Source organism: Manduca sexta, chromosome 24, assembly GCF_014839805.1.
Source record: "Manduca sexta isolate Smith_Timp_Sample1 chromosome 24, JHU_Msex_v1.0, whole genome shotgun sequence".
Taxonomy (NCBI): domain Eukaryota; kingdom Metazoa; phylum Arthropoda; class Insecta; order Lepidoptera; family Sphingidae; genus Manduca; species Manduca sexta.
Window position 1 is genome coordinate 8884142 of NC_051138.1, and position 20825 is coordinate 8904966.

Here is a 20825-nt window from a genome sequence, read left to right on the forward strand (position 1 = left end):
CGATGTTTCCGGAATGTCATGGAAATATGATAACGGATCCCAATTTTATTAGAGAGTTGCCGACCATTTTGGATCTTTCGAAAATGTTCCACAGACATCGATAGTACATGCCGCCGGGTATATATCTAGCGCGCGCGGCCGCCGCGAGTCAGTCTTGTTTACGACGAGATTAAGAGCGAACTACGAGCGATATCGAAGTGAATACCGTAAATTGTGTGTAACTGCGTAGTGTTTGGTGTATTTGAGTGCTTTAGTGTTGCAGTGTCAATTTACGTGCTGCTGTGTTTGTGTAAGCGTTATTTTATTTCGTGTTTTGGTAATAAATAAAGTGTTGTGTTACTTATTTAAAGTACAATCGGTATCGTCATTATCTGTGTCAACACGCAACTCGTAACGTAACATTGGTTTTTCATTTTAATAATAAAAATAGGGAATTAACAGTATGATTTACAGGGAATCCCTCGATTGTATTGTACGTTTTTTATTTTGTTCTCGCAAATTGGCAACCCTTTTTATTTAGATTTTATGGGGAATACCTCGATTGTATTTTACGTCATTTTTTATCTTTTTTTTGTTGTCAATATTAGTAAGTATTTTTACGGCTGATTTTATTTTAAATTTGTTTCTAAGAATGCGATTTTATGTGGACTAAACATTTTTATTTCAGTTAAATTTCCATTTCTAAATGCATCGCCAAAGGTTAAAATACATGTACGGGTTACTGTAAAATATCAACAAGAAATTTTCGATATATTAGGACCGTCAATGGTAAACACTTAATACAATCTCGTGTCATCTACCGTGTAAAAGATGAAGCATTTTCTATTTTATTTGACATAGGTGTTTTGCTATTTCACGGTGGATTGAGTAACCATCGCATGAGCGCATTATTTTTGTGTGACAATTTTCTCAATGTCCGCTGTAAGTATATAATCTTAGAACTCAGGCCGCCACTATGATAAAAAAATCTATCGTAAATATTTGAAATTATATTATTTGATTGTATTTCATATTGGCATACATCACATATGTACCCACCTACTAAATTATATTTAGGTTATAATATGTTAACATTATGTGCAAAAATATTTAACAAATAATAATATGCTACTATAAAAACTGTAAAAAAAGTAATAACGATAGAAATATCACGTTTCAATTAAGTATACTTATTCCATCCCACGTCTATATTTCCAATGTTACATAATGCGATAATATATTGGCAGAACTACTCGTAATGCCCCTGTAAGTACCCCCGCTACTTCTAACCTCACGTAGTTCCTCGGTTTCCACGCCAAATGCACACCCATATACGGGAGAGGGGGTACATTTACGCGGCCCTAGACACAAAGTTTAGCGTGTAAGTATACGTATTGGTTGTCAATACAAATGGAGGTCTATGAGGGCCCGCGGACATTTCCTGCCCTTCTTCCCTCCGCCCATCTTAGCGGGTTCCTTTTCTTTCACCTACACTCCTCCAGATATTCCCTCCTAACTTTCCTCCAGGACTCTGCAGTAGCAGTCGGGGGGTTCCAGAGTATCCCATTCGAAGGTTTCCCCCGGTGTTGCCTGCGGGATCCGATACACAAAAAAAAACTCAGGTAGTTGACAGAATAAATTTGAAGAGTAATATTGGATATTAGGCAGATTTGTGGATATATTGTCTCTGTGATCCCCATTAAGAGAAGCGTTAGCAAAACGTGCTTTAAGACAACACATATTTTGTATTATTTTGATATTTAGTTCACATGCCAACCTGCGTTGCATTGCGTAACGTTACGGGTACTGAACTGAAGTATTAAATGAAAAAAAAAAAAAACAATTAGTACGAATATATTCATGTTAATACATAATATGATATATATCGCATATTTATTCCAACGTACAAGGCTTATAGCAATTCACTTGATTTTACTGTAAGGACAAGGTTGTTAATAAAAAAGTCACATCCAATATTACTCCAAAATAAAAAAATATATGCTTAACTCAGTCTTACTTTTATGATACCTATTATGCCTGGCGTTGACATGAGAACAATAAGTATGGAATCATACAGCATGTATTTTGTATATGCGGCGACACGGTACGGCGCGCTGCAGCGTGTTCTATAGACACAGTTTATAGTTAATGTCTAAAAGGCGAATTAATCAGACTCGATAGTGTTTGACTCAGCACGCCTAGTCGACGCTGTATTAAATTTACATTGTATTCCATAATATATAGGGAAATAAACTGATCAGATATGAAAGGCAGCTCACAATGTGCGCCGTACACATCCAGCTAACGTGCTAATTTGCTTTAGGTCCAGTAACTGTTTGTGTGGATTCCTTGTGCAATTTCTTTGCGAGTCACTCCCAAGCGGAAGGCGTGTTGTGCCGTTTAGAATTGCGCTAGTATATAATGATCCAAAAGCATCAAAAGCAAGTTAGCAAGAGAGTATTACATATTTTTGGTGCATGTTATAGATAATAATTTATTGGCTCTTTATCGTAAGACAATAATTCTTCACTACAAGAAGCATACTCACGAAATTAGAGACATTCTAGTGCGTTTTTATGATCACAGCTATTTATTAAAGAGACCCTGTTTTAAAGCTATACGATGTGTTTCTAATTCTAACGCACTCTGCACGTTTCAGTCTAAAAAATCTGCCCCTTTAGAATGACCTTTTCCTATTGATCGTGAGACCAATGTGTCAGTCACATGTTGATCTCTTAACCAATCCTAATAAAACAATATAGAGTCCTGTCGTGGGATTTTCATTCTAAGCCCACAGCTTGCTTAAAAAAACATTGTGTGCATAAGCTTTAGTACGCGAGCGACAAGCATGTAGCGGATTCGACAGATGTGTACACTCCTTATGATTAAATTGACATTTAACAAATACTATTGACATAAAAATTATGATATAAAAAGCATAAAATGATTTTGTCATCAAATTTATGATCCGCAACTTAAACATTCGTCTTTATTTTGTAAAGAACAAGTTATAGCAGCCATATTAGCTTCATCAGCTTCGGCCTTACTATTTGCTACCTTGCTTTTAACTTTAGATTTGTCTACAGTAAATTGTATAGCGTTTGCTGCAGGTTTAGTACGTAGATAATACATTCCTGTTTTCAAACCCATTTTCCAGGAATAAAAATGAATAGAAGTTAGCTTCCCATAATTAGGTTCTGCAACATGAATGTTGAATGATTGGCTTTGATCTATAAATGCTCCCCTGTCTGCTGCCATTTGAATAGTGGTCTTAACAGAAATTTCCCAAACAGTTTTGTACAAATCTCTAATTTCTTTAGGAATTACCTCAATGCTTTGTATGGAGCCATTGTTGTGGATGATAAGGTTTTTCATGTCTTCATCCCACAATTCAGCTTCTGTGAGATCACGTAATAGATGGTGATTAACAACTTGAAATTCACCTGATAGAACGCGTCTCTGATATATATTGGAGGTTATGGGTTCAAATGACTCATTATTGCCAAGAATTTGAGCTGTAGATGCTGTGGGCATGGGAGCTACTAAAAGTGAGTTTCTAAGGCCATGTTTTGCAATTTTTTCTTTCAAGGCAGTCCAGTCCCACAAGTTAGTTGGAGTCTTATTCCACATATCGTATTGTAAAATTCCTTGGCTCGCCGGACTGCCTTCATAAGTTTCATAGACTCCATATTTTTCGGCTAATTGACAGCTTGCTTCAAGTGCTCCGTAATAAATTGTTTCAAATATTTGTTGATTTAGCTTTATGGCCGGTTCACTATCGTATGGAATACGCATAAGAATAAATGTGTCTGCTAATCCTTGCACTCCTATACCAATTGGTCTGTGTCTCATATTGGATGTTTTAGCTTCAGGAACTGGGTAATAATTAACTTCAATAATTTTATTAAGATTCTGTGTTATGATTTTTGTAACTTCTTTTAGTTTATCAAAATTGTATGTTTTATCTTCATTGACAAACATGTTAAGTGCAATAGAGGCCAAATTGCAAACAGCAACCTCATCAGCTGAAGTGTACTCCACTATTTCAGTACACAAATTGCTGCACTTAATAGTTCCTAGATTTTTTTGGTTACTTTTGCGGTTGCACGAGTCTTTATACAACATATATGGTGTTCCCGTTTCTACTTGTGCTTCTATAATAGCTTTCCACAGAGCCTGAGCTTTAACTTGCTTAACAAATCGATTTTCTTTTTCATATTTCTTGTATAGTGCCTCAAATTCTTCTCCCCAACAATCTGCTAAGCCTGGACAGTCATGAGGACACATAAGACTCCAATTTTCATTACTCTCTACTCTTTTCATAAATAAATCAGGTATCCATAAAGCATAAAAGAGTTCTCTAGCTCGTACTTCTTCTTTGCCAGTATTTTTTTTCAGATCTAAGAATTCGAAAATATCTGCATGCCATGGTTCCAAGTATACTGCAAAAGCTCCAGGACGTTTATTGCCCCCTTGATCTACATATCTGGCAGTATTGTTATACACTCGCAACATAGGGACAAGGCCATTGGAGACACCATTTGTTCCAGCAATATAAGTGCCTTTGGCTCTTATGCAGTGAACATGGACTCCAATACCTCCAGCAGATTTAGATATTAAAGCACATTGCTTTAATGTGTCATATATGCCTTCAATACTATCATCCTTCATTGCAACTAAGAAGCATGAAGATAGCTGTGGTCGTGGCGTTGCTGCTGAAAATAATGTCGGGCTGGCATGGGTAAAATATTTTTCCGACAGTAAATTATATGTATCAATTGCAGCATCAATATCTTCACCGTGTATTCCTATAGACACACGCATCAGCATGTGTTGTGGCCGTTCAGCAACCTGCAATAACATAAAAATCATGCTGAACTTGGATATAGAAGCACCTTCACTTATACAAAACCCTGCATAATTAAATACTTACCTTGTTGTTTATCTTCAACAAGTATGATCGCTCCAAAGTTTTAAAACCAAAGTAGTTATATTTAAAATCTCTGTCATACACAATAGCAGAATCCAACCGTTCTTTGTGTTTCATGATTATATCGTAGTGAAATTTTGATATCATGGGGCTTTGCTTTTTGGTATGTGGATTGATAATATTGTACAAATCTGTCATAACATCTGAAAACAAAAATGTAATATTATGTACTTATCGAAAAAATATCGTCGCATTTTAAATACGACCATAATTTTAATATTTATATTTAATTATAAGGATGTTTGCAGAATCTACTAATTGGCAAAAAGTCTTGATTTTATAAAAAAATATTGTGAGGCTCATCATGGTAAATCATCTGCTGCCCTATTTTGTAATATGTCACTATTAAGCTCACTTCTGAATTTGTTGTAACATCTACACTAGCGCAACAAGAGAATATCGGTGAAGGGAACTACTAAATCATATTAAGTAATTTGCCATGTTCCTTGTGGAAAATTCAATATTGTTAACAGAATCGTTAATTTTAACAAAAAAATAAAAAAATGCAATAACTTTGGAATCAGTAGGCGTAGGAATACCAAGGCCTAATTTAGTATTTGAGTTAGGTTAATTAACCTACCCTATCACTGATTTTCCTTTGGACCATTGCTTACAGGACTTTTCATTAAATATAATGTATTTTGCCATAGATTACTTAAATTTAAGTTTAAGTGTTGTGAAGTTAAAAGAATTACCTGAGAAATGTTTTTTTGTTTCTTTATGCAAGTTGGATATAGCCAATCTAGCCGCTAGCACAGCATAATCAGGATGGTCTGTAGTCATTGTAGCTGCAGTTTCAGCGGCCAAGTTATCAAGTTCAACTGTTGTTACTCCTGAGTATATGCCACTTATTACTTTCAGTGTGATGCATACCTAGGCAAAAGTAAGTGCAGATTCAATTAAGTTTCAAGGTATAATGATAAGAATAAAATGTATATAAGTAATAATGATTTCTTATGTTTACGCGAATGTTAGACATTGAAATTAAACTAATTTTCCGGATTCTATCGCGGTTTTTTGTTTTTTATTTTTCTCCCGACGTTTCGAAGACTTTGCAGCCTTCATGGTCACGGGGGGGACTTTGACTTTGCAGATGAAGAACACCTCAGTACCCCCGTGACTACGAAGGCTGCAACGTCAGGAGATAATTAAAATATAAAAATTGTGATAAAATCCGAAAAATAGTTTAATTTTAGTGTCTAACATTCGCGTAAATATAAGAAATCATTATACTGCAATCATCATTTTTTTTCTATTATAAAATCAAATGCACAACTTTTAAATAGGTAGAAATTGTTATTTATTAATAACACATTCCCGCAAAAATCATTTATTTTCATCTTCCCCCTGAGAAATCCGAGGTATTAACGTTTTTAACGCCCCAGGCAGTGCACTATAGGGACTATTTTATTTACATTGCTTGATAAAAAAAGCATCACTTTTTAAAATCTCTGATGTGTCAATATATACTTGGGAATGCATTTGTTGTATTTGGAAGCTTTTCAAACATTAAAAAAGCTCACATGTGAAATAGGCCTTAGTCCATTTTAACAATGGATCGAGTCTCTAGAATGGTTAATTGAAATAAACAAATGAATTTTACTTACAGGATCCACAAAATCCATGTTGAGTCCATAACATAATTTCTTTATCCTAGAGGTGATTTTGTCAATATGAACTTCTTCCATTCGTCCACCTTCAAAACGAAAACAATAACATAATACAATAAAATATAATAAAATCATACATTGACATATATTCTATATACATAAATGGCTATATAAACTATTTGTTCAAAATCAGAACTAAAATGGCAACCAAAACATCACTATTATAACTTAATTATTCACATGAATAACAAATAATTTAACTTATTTGACTAATATTTTTTATTCAAATCCAGGTTTACACTTAGACGCAAGTTCTTATATCATGAGCACCATTCTGTACACAACCACAAGCTGATCAAGCTTGGTTGTGTACATTGACTTCTTGATGTTGACGTTGTGGTTTATTGACTTTTCTACTTATTGACGACTTTTCTATTTTGAACTCATATTTTATAATATTAGACTATTAACATTCACATGGTGAAACAGGCCCTTAGTGACTATAATATGTAATCTTAATATTCTAAGATCCAGATGTAAAATTGTGTAATTTCATTGATATACAGGGTCATTTTGACATTGCATTGCTAAATAAAACCATACATTTCTCTTTCTGAAAATAACTTTATAATGAGTTACTCAAACCTTAGATGTAAAATAAAAAAAAGTTTAAGTTTCAAACAACATAAATATCAATATAAGTAATTTTAATTTTACACATCTTTATACCAGTACTACTACTAATATAAAAATTGTCACAGCATTTACATCACATGTTCAATCAGAAATACACGCAATCACATAATATATTCAACTTAATCTATAAAATGATAAAAAAAAACAGGAAGTAAAACCGGGATTTTTCATAATGATATTCATTATTCTTGGATAGTTCTTAGCACAATATTAGGAGAGGCAAGACAAATGTCACATTAATTAACACAATGTCAAAATTACCCTGTATATATTTTAATAAAATTATAAACATATATTTTATAAAATAGTCATCACTTTTGGATTATTGGTTCCTAAGTTATAAGTACTAAAGTAACATTTTGGTAGACAGGAGAATCAAAAGCTTAATTAAAAGAGATCTTTATGTAATAAATTGGACTAGACGTGTAAAATAGGCACAATATCTATCATGACCCAGTTAGATCACACACTAAAGTAACATGAAAAATTAATTTGGACTTTATTTCTCATACTTTTTAGTCTGGTCATCGAAAATTGAGCTTTTTGAGATTATCTTAACACCTAAATAAAAACAAAAAATCCCTTCATTGATTACAAAAGAAGGAAATACAAAAAGCGTTATCTTGGTTTGATAAATATTATAGCAGCTATAAATTTATGGAAGTAAAATTTATACGAAGAAAGTCATTCATCACTTTTGCCTGGATTTGACATACTAAAAACTATATTATCTACACACACCTTCAAAAGCAAGCGAAATATTCTAGACTAAGGTGGAAAGATTATCGAAAAGCAAATAGTGATCGACCTATAGAAAATTCTAATAAAATACAACAAAAAAATTACCTCTCTTATATACGTAGAGTTTATTGGTTTTTCCAACCATTTTGGAGATATAATTTTGATGAAAGTTAGACAATTAACAAGCTAGGGAATTAAAGACCAATATTATAATTATAAAACCAGTGTCCTGTGTTATCTTAAAGGAAACGTCGACCTGCTTGAACCGGTAAAATTACTCAACCCTGGAAATTGACGTTGAAAAAAGCGGGAACCAGTGCTGCCAGATAAAATATAAATGGCATTATACTTTGTCATAAAATAGCCTAATGTCACTCAGTCCACTACTCCGTACGCTGCTACTAGTCCATGGAAACAGGTTATTTTATGATAGGTACATAGTGTGTAAGGTAATCAAAAGTAGACTTTTTATGATATTTATTTAGAATATGAATATTGAATAGGACAGCTAAATTTATAAGACGGTATAAAACGTTGATCCAGGCCTATGAAAAATAGTATGTATAGCTTGCCAAAAAAGTGTAGGAACAGAACTAATCTTTTATTTCACCTGGCAACATTACCACATCTTTGACATTTGTGAATTTTGATTGTAAGTTGTAACCCTCAGAACATGCTTGTCATTGTTCTGAGTTGTAACCAATGATAAAACAGTATAGAGGATGAGTGATATGGTCACGTGACATGCGGCACATTTAATGCATAAAATGGTGCCGACTCCGCCCCTTACAATAGTGATATGCTAGTACCGAAAAGTAAAATTTAGATAAATGGCCATACCTCAAGCACCGGTAGCATTGTTTGACTGGAGGCACATACTTTGTGATGTCATGTCTCCACCCTGCTAAATCGACATGGTCCGGAAGAACAGAAGCTGCAAATGTGATTGCTACAGTTTGGGTTGGCTGTTGAATAAAACCATTGTCAGTGTTAGTTTTGCGCAAAATTCTTCGGACACAGATGATTTTTTTATAGGTAGACAACATTGTAAAAATTTTCTTATTTGTTAATTTTATTGGTACAGTTCTTATAATGCCTGTAACTTCTGTTGAATAGGCAGGAATACTGGCTTTAAAATGATATTCTTTTAGGAAAGTTTGGTTATTTAAAAATGCATTGGCAAGACCAGGCTTTTCAAAATAAACACCAATTTTAAATTTATTTAAACTTCTCAGATATTTAACCCCTTTGTTAAGTCTTTATAAGCAAGTAGATAATGAAAGCAGATCCCTGGATCCAATGGAACGTTGATTATCTGCAGATTCTACGAATACTACAAACTCCGCAGCTGCAGCATCTTCAGGATATCTCCTTGTATAGTCTGTGACATAATATGGTGCATATTTTACAACCTCTAATTGCTCCTCTTCACACTCTGAGGATGAAGAATCACCTGAGGTTTCCTCAGGCTTATCTTCAACAGTATCCCCTAAGCTATCTTTTTTCCGCTTCTTCGTTCGACCCTTCCCCATTGCAAGAAAAGAATTAAATATTTATTTAGCTAATATCTTATCAGTAGTTTTATTTACTTTTACTAAATTATTAGGATTTCGTTATATTTTAATATAAAAATTTTAAAATATATTTTAAGCCCGCCTAATCACTTGAAGGTTCCCGCGCTTTTTTCGAACCGCCCTGTTTGACTTCCCGCCAAAAAGTCCCACAAAGATCAAAGATGTGATAGTGCTGCCAGGTAAAATAAAGGATTAGTTCCATTTCTACGCTTTTTTGCCAAGCTATATATGAGGATAAATTAGGCTAATGTTTTAAAAGTATAAGGAAGTTGGTCTCAATAGACTAGTTTCCAGAATTTTTATAAAAAATACTTATCTCAGGTTTGCCAACTTAGGGCTTTTAGCCCTAAATTTAGGGCTAAAATAAGTGTAGTGAGCTTTTTTCAGGGCCCAAAAAAATTTAGGGCTATTTTTAGAGCCATAAAAATGTTTTCATGAATTACTGTTTGACTGAACAAAAAACGATTAAAAACGCAAAACGTTCAAGTTTTTCTACAAAGCGTAATACAATAATTCCAAATACACCTCACTCACTATCCACGCTTACTCAGAACAATGACAAGCCTTGTTCTGAGACGCTGTATTATAATTCTCTTTGATCCTCACAACTACAGGCATGGCTTCGGCCTTTAAATTTTAATAAAACAGGGAACTTATTTCAATTATATTCTTAGATACGTATACATATTGGGTATACGTATATATACACTAGTATACACTACACCATACAAAATAACATTGACAGTACAGTGCTTTTCTTGGAGTTTTTGCATTTGCTTTTAGGGCTATTGGGGGATATTTTATCGTGAGTTTAGTCCTTTTTTTTTAGGAGTTGTTAACCCTGACTTATCTACTTGCCACTAGAGTTGGGTAGGACATGACATAAAAAAGAGTTTGTAAGAGTAGCCTCTTTTAAGCATTGAGCCGGTACAACGTCCTACTTCAAATGAGGCGAGGCGTAGTGAGGCTCGGCGCTTCAATGCGTATCTTACAGTATTTTGAAATGTTAACCCTCAAAATATTTCACTCTCGCTCGCGACTCGAAACGCAGTAATGTAATGTCCATTGTAAAAATTAAAGTCCTATTGTAATTTGTAACATGCGGTTCTCTACCTCGCTGTCCTCGTCCTACAGTTTACCAGAGACGGAGAATAAGTAACGCGACTGCCGCGACATAAAATTTGAAGTAGTACAATTTATAATTTTGAGCCACTCTTACATTTTAACGTCATGTACCGGACAAATGTACCGCCTCTTGTATGTCCTACTCAACATTACTTGCCACTTGTAGTTGATATTTCTAGTTTGTCTCTGGTAGATATTATATTTTGACCTAACTTACTTTTTGATACAAACATACACCGCGCTTAACGAAGAAAATCGAAATTCGTTATTGTTTATTAATTGTCACCGAAGTGTTTTTGTAAAATAGTGTTATTTTGTAATATTGGTATACCTACATGCTTTCTGTATCTGTGAAAAGGTTGTGCTGTTGTCAATACTCCAGTAAATCACTAATCAGTTTACGTAAAACTGCCATAAGTTTTCTATAGTTAACTAATTGTTTATAAATACAGAGTATTATTTGCTTGTAATATAGTTAAAAAACATGGATCAAATGCTACCCAGTCCATACAATATACCTGGAATAGGTACACCATTACATCAACCAGAGGAGGACCAACAGATATTGCCAAATGCTATGCAACAGCAACAACAACAGCAGCAGCAGCAGCAACAGCAGCAACAACAATCGCAACAACAGCAGCAGCAGTCACAACAGTCCCAGCAGCAGTCCCAACAACAGTCTCAACAACATTCAATGGCGCCGCTGGGTTCCTCGCCACTAGTGGGATTCGGTACATTAATCCTCGGAACTCCGCAAAGGAATATGTATACTTATGCACCAACATCAAGCTATACTACACCTCAACAGATGATGCAGCCACAAACACCAGTAAGTACTTAACTTTTTTACATATTATTTTGTCATTAATTCATTATTTGTATAAATTCTTATGGCCAGATATTATAATACATATAACACATCTTGTTGAAATGTGTTTGTGATCCTTATCCCATCCAACTTATTTAGTTTGTTTCAATAATACTTTGATTTTGTAAATTTATATTCAATTACAACTCTAGACTGAATATAAATCATAAGTTATCTATGATTATTTAATGATTTGTTTTTAGGTCAGTTTATCCATTCCCTACATTCTAGCTCCATATCCCTGATTAACTTGTCAATATAAACCATAATTGTTTATTAGTCGGAATGTAATGAGTATTTATTATGAAGCCAAATAATACTGTATTTAATGTATTATGTAAAATAGCAATATTGTGTAAATTTTATACTACTTATGTAATTAATAACATAATAACAAATAATTACCATGGAAATTTCAACATTAGAGGAGAATCAAAAACATAACATTATTTTAATGTAGCAATATTTACAGTGAAAAATTCAATTAACAGGATATATTTTCTAGACAGATATGGTAAAATTCATGTGTTTTAAGTGAACCTTGACCTATATTACAAAAAATTACAACTTTCTCATATAGTTCAAAACCAATCTATTATCATGACACCCTCATTTTATGAGACAACAATAATATAGGGTTATTGCACCAATTAATAGCTACTTAGTTGAGTTGTTTACTGCAAATGAGTGAAAATATATGTATTTTATATGTAAAATAGATCTCAACCATATAAATTTGTCCTAAATATAGTCTAGTTGTAAAGCATAAAACAGTGTTATTTTAACATTGTTTTATTAAATGCAACCACATATTAGTCTTTACCTCTTCTAACATTCTTCCAAAAATTATCCATAAATAATAAATATTTTTGTCTTAAGTCCTAGTTTTAGTTTTCTAATTATTTGTTAATTTTGTAGGTTTGTGTGACAATGGCAGGTGTGTAAATATATTTCTGACTGCAAGTATGACATTTTATTATAATATTTATTTTGTCCAAAACTTGCATTTTTTTTATATTTACTGTTAGAATAAGCTATGGTAGAGTGTTGTTTTTGTGAAATGTATATAGTAAAAGGCTGCTATAGCCTTTTTGGAAGTAGAACTGACCGTCAAGATAAACGTCTGCAAGTTCATAATCCAGGGGCATGTACCTATGACTTTTCTAAAATTATATGATCGCAGAGACACAAAGAAATACAATGTTATAAATATATCCCTAAAAAGGGAATTATATAACCACTTGTATCAGGTCTAAAGGCCGCTGACAATTTTTTTTCTTGTCTAAGCTAAACCCGCGCAAGTTCACGTTCGCCATGCATATGGCCTCTTCTGTCTGATATGTAGATAAGGTACATGGATGAACTCTATCCCACATATACATATTAATATATATTTCAATAATTAAAATTGGTGTGGTGTTTGAGAGCACTGGTAAGCAATAAGTAGTTAAGGGTTAAATTGATTCATTGCATATGAAATTAGATAATTTCCTATTTTTCATTTTGAATATTATTTTATTGGTAACAGAAAATAATTAAAAAAAAAAAAATATTTTTGTGACAACAGCATACATTTTTTTTAACATATAATGCAGTTGTTACAATATTTTAAAATATTGATATGAGCAAGAGTGGATGCATTGTGGGGTAATTCTATAGAGTCATATAGAGAGAGAAGACTGAGTTGTTATGCTAACGACAATAATTTTGAATCAGCCTACTAACTTATTAAATTACCAATATTATCCAATCTGCATATACACAAGACATTTTATTTTTTAGTTTAGGACAATGACCCTTCCCCCCTCCTTGTGGTAAATGACTCTAGCTTTGCCCATGCGTAATCTTCCCATTTCTTTCTTACACCCACAGTGGAAGGCCGGTGACATCACTTACTACTACTTACTAAATGTAACTCTTCCCTGTAATGACTGATGCCCCTTCCACCAGATTTCAAAGCTTGTTAAATAAAATTTATTTTTGAGCATATTTGAAAGTCTTGCGGGAGTTTGGATAACATTCATTTTTATTAAATATATAGTATCCAATTGTATTCATATACTATTTTTATCTTATTATAGCAAAACATGATGTCACCATTGATAACTAGTGGAAGTCTTGCCAGCCAGCAACTGTTGAGCCAAGCCAGTCCAGCTCCAATGACCCCTATGACTCCTCATTCTGCAGATCCTGGGATACTTCCTCAATTACAGTAAGTTTTGCTTGAAAAATATTAGTTAATTTATCATAAAAAATATTGCTCATATCCATGAGCATACCTAGCTTTCGGTCCAGGGAGAGTTAATTATACTATGATATAAAGTTGAAGAGTTTGTTTGTTTAAACGCGCTAATCTCAGAAACTACTGGTTCGATTTGAAAAATTATTTTAGTGTTGGATAGCCCTTTGTTCGTAAATGGCTATAGGCTATATATCATCATGCTATGATCAATATGAGCGGAGCAGTAATGGAAAATGTTGCAAAAACGGGGAAAATTTATAACTTTTGAGAGCTTCCGTTGCGTGCGCTCAGATTTGGGTATCCTTATTGATAGAGAGTTGCGGTTTGATCAGCAAATTACGACCATTTGCAAAAAAGCAAATAAAACTATAATGGGATTTGTAACTCGAGCTGCCACTCAGTATAGAGATATAAATATACCAATACAATGCGTATGTAGATACGTAGTGTGTTTGAATTTGGTACTGTGGTTTGGGATCCGAAGGAGGAAAAATATACTCTTATGATAGAAAGAGTTCAGTGTATATTCGCCAATTATCTCTACAAGAGGACCTGCGTTATTACCCCTTTCTTTTCCCATCTTTATACGTCTCTGGCATGGTAGGGCTTTTTACGCTAGAGCTCAGACGCAAGATCTTACTGATTATACATTACATAATGTTAATGCGTAACTAAGTAGATAATCCATGTGTTCTGTCGCGACTAAACTATTATGTCCTGCATAGTCGAGTAGTTTATAGTCGAGTAGGTCAGCGTCGCCGGCACCAGTTGTAATCTTCGTCTGACGACTGGCGAAAACGTTACGTTATCAATGCGCCTACGGCTAGAGCTGTCAGAGTAATTAACTCCTTTCTAAATGAGGTTCAAACTGCCGATATACATTATGATCCCATCAGATGTTTATATATAAGCATGCCATATTTAATTTAAGTAAATTATAATAGTTAATTGTACTTATTATAGTGTAACATTGTGAGCGTTTTGGCTTAGTTGTAAGTTCACAACTGTATAATATATGTTTAAAATAAAATAAAAAATAAATTGATTGTAAAAACTTCTTGATAATCTGCAAACGCCTAAACAGATAATCATAAATTATAGCTAAGAACCATTTCGACTACATCAGCTTTCAAACAAAACAAAAAGAAAACCAACACCTCAGGTCCCCGTGACCACGAAGGTTGCAAAGTCTTCAAAACGTCGGGTGAAAATATTGATACAAAAACCGCGATAAAATCCAAAATTTTTTTTATTCGAAAACGTGTTTCGTTAACTATACTCCTATATCGTTTATACAGGGTTATTTTATTTCTGTGCAGCTCAATTGTTATTAACATGCAATATCGAAATCGTAAATTAATAATTTGGAATCTATACCTAAAATATAAAATATTATTACAATAAATAAATTGAAATTATATTCAAAACAGTTCCAACAACTTTTACAGTGCTTATCAAATGAATATAGGTTTGTGTTAAATCCATTTCATTTATTAATGTTATTAATGTTGTTTTAGTTTCAATATAAGCATCTTCGATAAGTTTAGAAGAATGTATCGTATGGGTGCGTCACTATTACCGGCATGCGTAGCGCATTGTGCGTCATTTAATATTTTCCCAATAAATAACGTAGAGTCCTTGATAGAAAAAATATGTAAAACGCCATTTAGCTTGGGGCAGCACTATTACATCGAATTTAAATAAATATTTTATACAGAAGGAAAAATATATGTAGTATTGAAATTAAACTAATTTTCGGATTCTATCGCGATGTTAGTATTTTATTTTCTCCCGACGTTTCGAAGACTTTTGCAGCCTTCATGGTCACGGGGGGAACTGAGGTGTTGTTCATCCGTAAAGTCAAAGTTACAATATCTACCTAAATTTTACAATTATACAACTTTTTAAATTTTTTTAAATTTTAGCTGTTGGTGGTCCGATCTACGCAGAATGAGCTCACAGTGTCTTGAAGTCTGGCAGCCGGTCTTTTGGGTTCCGATTTAATTAAATGTAGAACTGGATCCCAGGCTTGTGCAAGCTTCCAACCATCTTCCCTATTGAAATTAGGATGTTTTTAATTTCAATAGCCTCGCGAATCATCCTAGGCAGGAATCGGTGTTCTTTGGCGAGGATTTGTGGCTTGTCTAGTCGCAGATAATGATTGGCGCCTCCCTCAGAGTGTTCAGCGACTGCAGACTTCGTCGAGCGTCGGTGTGTGTCGGTGAAACATCCTAATTTCAATAGGGAAGATGGTTGGAAGCTTGCACAAGCCTGGGATCCAGTTCTACATTTAATTAAATCGGAACCCAAAAGACCGGCTGCCAGACTTCAAGACACTGTGAACTCATTCTGCGTAGATCGGACCACCAACAGCTAAAAAAATTTAAAAAGTTGTATAATTGTAAAATGTAGGTAGATATTGTAACTTTGACTTTACGGATGAACGACACCTCAGTCCCCCCGTGACCATGAAGGCTGCAAAGTCTTCGAAACGTCGGGAGAAAATAAAATACTAACACCGCGATAGAATCCGAAAATTAGTTTAATTTCAATGTCTAACATTCGCGTAAACATAAGAAATCATTATATGTAGTATTGATTAAGTTAAATTTAATGCAAATACTTTAGAGTGTTATACGTTTTATCGCGATTGCTGATTTTACCCAATCTTAAGGGATCATAGTATGTGTATATGTGAATGTGTGCTTGGAGACATTCCACTCTTTTCTTTGTTCCCTGTTCTGTGTATAGCATGATCTGTGGCACACTGCGGTGCGTGAATTTTGTTTTTATTTATTCATCTAGAGTCTAGACAAATAACTTACCTAAGAATTTATGTATTTGGTGCATAATGAATTTTTTCTTATGAATTTATCTCTTTTTAGGAATATTGTTTCTACAGTAAATTTAAACTGCAAATTAGACCTGAAAAAAATTGCACTACACGCCCGAAATGCGGAATATAACCCCAAACGTTTTGCTGCTGTTATTATGAGGATAAGAGAACCCAGAACTACAGCTTTGATATTTTCATCTGGAAAAATGGTGTGTACCGGAGCCAAAAGTGAGGAGGACTCCCGCCTAGCTGCAAGAAAATATGCTAGGATTATTCAGAAACTAGGCTTTACGGTGAGAGTTCATTGTATATTTTTATACGTATAATTATTTTGAAAAAATGCAAACTATAAAATTTGAAAATAGGTTTGCAAATAATGAAAAACAAATAAGTTTTATGACTGACTCTTAAACATTTTTTTTTATATTGTTTGCAAAATTACTTTTAGATTTTAGTAAATAGGTAGAACTGCGACGTAACATGATTTTTTTTACATAGTCAAAGCTGGTTCCCCATCGCACGCCAACGAATCAGGCAGTCTGACAACGAGCTATTTATCTACGCCACAAATGTGATTTAATATCACTGTAACCGATTTTAAAGAGAATTTGTAGTTTTCGGCGCTTACCTCTTCGACCATTAGAAACTAATTGTAATATGCTAGCTAGGGAATGTAATTTCGCGAGATTTTAGACCCAACCGAGATCTCGCGAGATTGAGCATATTTTACAGAAAACGTATGCAAAAGCTATTAAATCCATTTACTGATTATCAACATATAAGATAAAAATAAAACATGCATGTAATTTGGCATACTATCCGTTTTATTTTGGAATAAACAGTATAGCTATATAATTTACTATTACATTATAATTTTCTTTCTTAGAATCCAGTCAAATCATTTCAGTCTTGTTAAATAATAAACACGTTCTTTAGGTAACCTTGTTAAGTCAGCCTTTCGCAGCGATAATTAGTTTTAAGAATCAGTAATAATGGTTAGTATATAAGTAATAGAAACTAATAATATTACAATTGAACTTTTCATCTTCTTAAAAAATATGAAACATTTAAATTAAGTACATAATTAAATAATAAGAATTGTTTTGGTTCCTAATTAAATAAAAAGAAGGTTTAAATACCTTAGTCAGATGAAACTTTTCTCATGCTGTGTTTTAAATAGAAAAAGGTATTTTTGAAAATGGCTTCTCAAAAAACACAGCATATCAAGGGTTTTTTTTATTGCTTTGAATGACGAGACGAGCTTGTCGTTCGCCTGATGGTAAGCGATTCGACCGCCCATAAATAGCACAAACACGATCCAACATCTTGAATTACAGAGTATTGTTTGGTATTCCACTGTGCTGGCCATCCTGAGACATGAGATGTTAAGTCTCATTATGCCCAGTACTTACACTGGCTACAATGTCCTAATCGGAACACAGCAGTGACTACACACTGCTGCTTGGAGGCAGAAATAAACATTGCGGTGGTATTTACCCAGGGGAACTCTCACATATGAGAAACTACCACCAGTATTTCATCTGAAAGCCGACAATATCTTGCCCGCTCCATCTGGTAATCTCACGAGATCTCGTAAAAAAAATGTACGAGACTTAGTCTCGTAAAATATGGCCGAGATCTCGCGAGAATGAGATTGCATTCCCTAATGCTAGCCTTACTAAATTATTGTAACGTTCCATTCGACTTTCTGTACGACGCCAACGACATCTGTTTTAACAAAATGAATCCTATGGCAGAAATTCCAAGCATTTGCACAACCTTCGCATTTATAACAGTAGTAACCGCCATTTTCAATAAACAACTCTAATAGATTTTTTCGATTTATCTCAAAAATAAATCATCTGAACAAAGTTTGTTTTAAGTGCTTTCAAATGACCTATTTTGATTGGTTCATCCTCAAAATCGGATTAAAGATTGAGATTTGAATCGCTTATTGAAGACTCTAAAATGGTAACATGCAATTTTTTTTACAGGCAAAGTTTTTGGACTTCAAAATTCAAAATATGGTTGGGAGTTGCGATGTGAAATTCCCTATTCGTCTCGAAGGCTTAGTGCTTACACATGGACAATTTAGTTCTTATGAACCTGAACTTTTTCCGGGACTTATCTATCGAATGGTCAAACCAAGAATAGTGCTGTTAATTTTTGTGTCTGGAAAAGTTGTGCTGACTGGTGCCAAAGTGCGGGAAGAGATATATGAAGCATTTGACAATATTTATCCTATTTTAAAAAGCTTTAAAAAACAGTAACAATATTAATTTAATAATTAGTTTTACGTTTGTATATTAAGAATCTGATAGAAAGTGTCAAAGAATATAACTAAATATGCATTAACTTCAAAATGATCACTATTCTCTTAATTATAAATATTATACTGTCAAAATATTACATTCAGTGTTTCTAATGTGCTAACAAAATACAAATTCACCTTGAAGGTCACCAGCATCCACCACACATTCACACCACATTCATAATTATTATAGTGATCACTTTGAAAGTTTCTATCATTTAGTAGTCTTGACTGGTGTTTTCTGTGCAGGTATGTTGACTTTAAATTTTAATGTTTATTTTTGTAATTTAGAAAAAACTGACTTATATTATTGTATTTTTATTACACATAGTGTTATATACACCTCTGTGTCGCTCATCTTTACCTACGTCGATAAGTACTTCGTAGAGCACTTGGAGACCCGAGGGCCGTTAACAGGCGAGGCTAGGGCGCGCGCTAACTTGCATAATAAAACGGAAATTACAGCGTGAATTTTTTGCTTCATGGTGCGAACGCCACTTTATTTATAAAAATGGAGAATTGTCTCCAAATACACTAACTAAAAGATATACTCCCTTATTCATAGATCTTGTTTATCTATGGACGGAGCATTTTTGATAACAAGTCTGTTTCTCAGTGCTGACGGCATGGCAGCCTTCGCAGTGCTTAGACATAGGGCTGTTGTGATTGGCTAATATTGAGATACAACTTGAATCTAGTTGGCTGTCAGATAAACAAAGCTGAACGATCAGCAAGCTGTCAGATAAACAAAGCTGAGAAACAGACTTATCACAGCAATGATCTGTCCTTAGATAAATAAAGTCTATAAATAAGGGGGATAGACTTTTATACTTGTTCCATATATACAAATTCAGCTGTATTGAATTGATTTGTATGGTTTCTAATTTTCACTACATAGATAGAACAAAGTATACATTATTCTTTCATTATGATCGGCCAAAATCAAATATTGCAATACAATCTGTAATATAAAATATTTTTCATTAGATTCAACCTCTGATTACTAGGGACCAGATAATATAATATGCAATTTAAAAATCCCAAAATATTAATGATGATATCTATACTTATATACTATTATATAAAGCTGAAGAGTTTGTTTGTTTGAACGCACTAATCTCAGGAACTACCGGTTCAATGTGAAAAATTATTTTTGTGTTGGATAGCCCTTTGTTCGTGGAGTGCTATAGGCTATATATCATCACGCTATGACCAATAGGAGCGGAGCAGTAATGGCTTATCTTAGGAACTACCGGTTCGAACTGAAAAATTCTTTTAGTGTTGGATAGCCCTTTGTTCGTGGAGTGCTATAGGCTATACATATATCATCACGCTATAACCAATAGGAGCGGGGCAGTAATGGCTTATCTTAGGAACTACCGGTTCGAACTGAAAAATTCTTTTAGTGTTGGATAGCCCTTTGTTCGTGGAGTGCTATAGGCTATATATCATCACGCTATGTAGGAGCGGAGCAGTAATGGCTAATCTCAGGAACCATCAGTTCGAACTGAAAAAATATTTTTGTGTTGCATAGCTCTTTGTTCTTGGAGTGCTATAGGCTATATATCATCACGCTATGACCAATAGGAGCGAAGCAGTAATGAAACATTTTGCAAAAACGGGGAAAATTTATTAGTTTTGAGTTTCCGTTGCGTGCGCTGCATAAACGGTTAAAGTTATGCAACAATGCTGTATGACGGGATTGTTCCTCTTAAAAAGTTCTACAAAATATATTTTAAAACAAAGTTTTATTTAAAAAAAAAAAAAAAAAAGTCCCCCTCTGCATCCGTTTGCCTGAACGTGTTAAACTCAAAAACTACCCAACGTATTAAGATGAAATATGGTATGGA

At 33.8% G+C, this 20825-nt stretch overlaps 2 protein-coding genes across 2 annotated transcripts; one reads left to right on the plus strand and one right to left on the minus strand.

Moving 5' to 3' along the window:
• Window positions 1-1816: 1816 nt before the first annotated feature.
• LOC115451950 (ribonucleoside-diphosphate reductase large subunit) lies at window positions 1817-8161 on the minus strand. Its single transcript, XM_030180372.2, has 5 exons — window positions 8122-8161; window positions 6577-6665; window positions 5665-5842; window positions 4913-5112; window positions 1817-4830 (listed from the first exon to the last, which is right to left on the minus strand). The coding sequence occupies exons 1-5, from the start codon at window positions 8159-8161 to the stop codon at window positions 2941-2943; spliced, it is 2397 nt and encodes a 798-aa protein (XP_030036232.1). The 3' UTR covers window positions 1817-2940.
• A 2706-nt stretch (window positions 8162-10867) lies between these two features.
• Window positions 10868-19282, plus strand: LOC115451953 (TATA-box-binding protein). The gene is made up of 4 exons (XM_030180374.2): window positions 10868-11547; window positions 13668-13798; window positions 16714-16957; window positions 18659-19282. The coding sequence occupies exons 1-4, from the start codon at window positions 11200-11202 to the stop codon at window positions 18932-18934; spliced, it is 999 nt and encodes a 332-aa protein (XP_030036234.1). The 5' UTR covers window positions 10868-11199; the 3' UTR covers window positions 18935-19282.
• The last annotated feature ends 1543 nt before the right edge of the window (window positions 19283-20825 follow it).

Excerpts from the sequence above, each read along its gene's own strand:
- LOC115451950 (XM_030180372.2), bottom strand. The coding sequence starts at position 8,161 with ATGGTTGGAAAAACCAATAAACTCTACGTATATAAGAGAG. Across the intron at positions 5,843-6,576 it reads ACATGGATTTTGTGGATCCT|GTATGCATCACACTGAAAGT; the intron begins GTAAGTAAAATT and ends ACTTTTGCCTAG. Across the intron at positions 5,113-5,664 it reads AACAAAAAAACATTTCTCAG|ATGTTATGACAGATTTGTAC; the intron begins GTAATTCTTTTA and ends TTTTGTTTTCAG.
- LOC115451953 (XM_030180374.2), top strand. The coding sequence starts at position 11,200 with ATGGATCAAATGCTACCCAGTCCATACAATATACCTGGAATAGGTACA. Across the intron at positions 11,548-13,667 it reads TGATGCAGCCACAAACACCA|CAAAACATGATGTCACCATT; the intron begins GTAAGTACTTAA and ends ATCTTATTATAG. Across the intron at positions 16,958-18,658 it reads TTCAGAAACTAGGCTTTACG|GCAAAGTTTTTGGACTTCAA; the intron begins GTGAGAGTTCAT and ends TTTTTTTTACAG.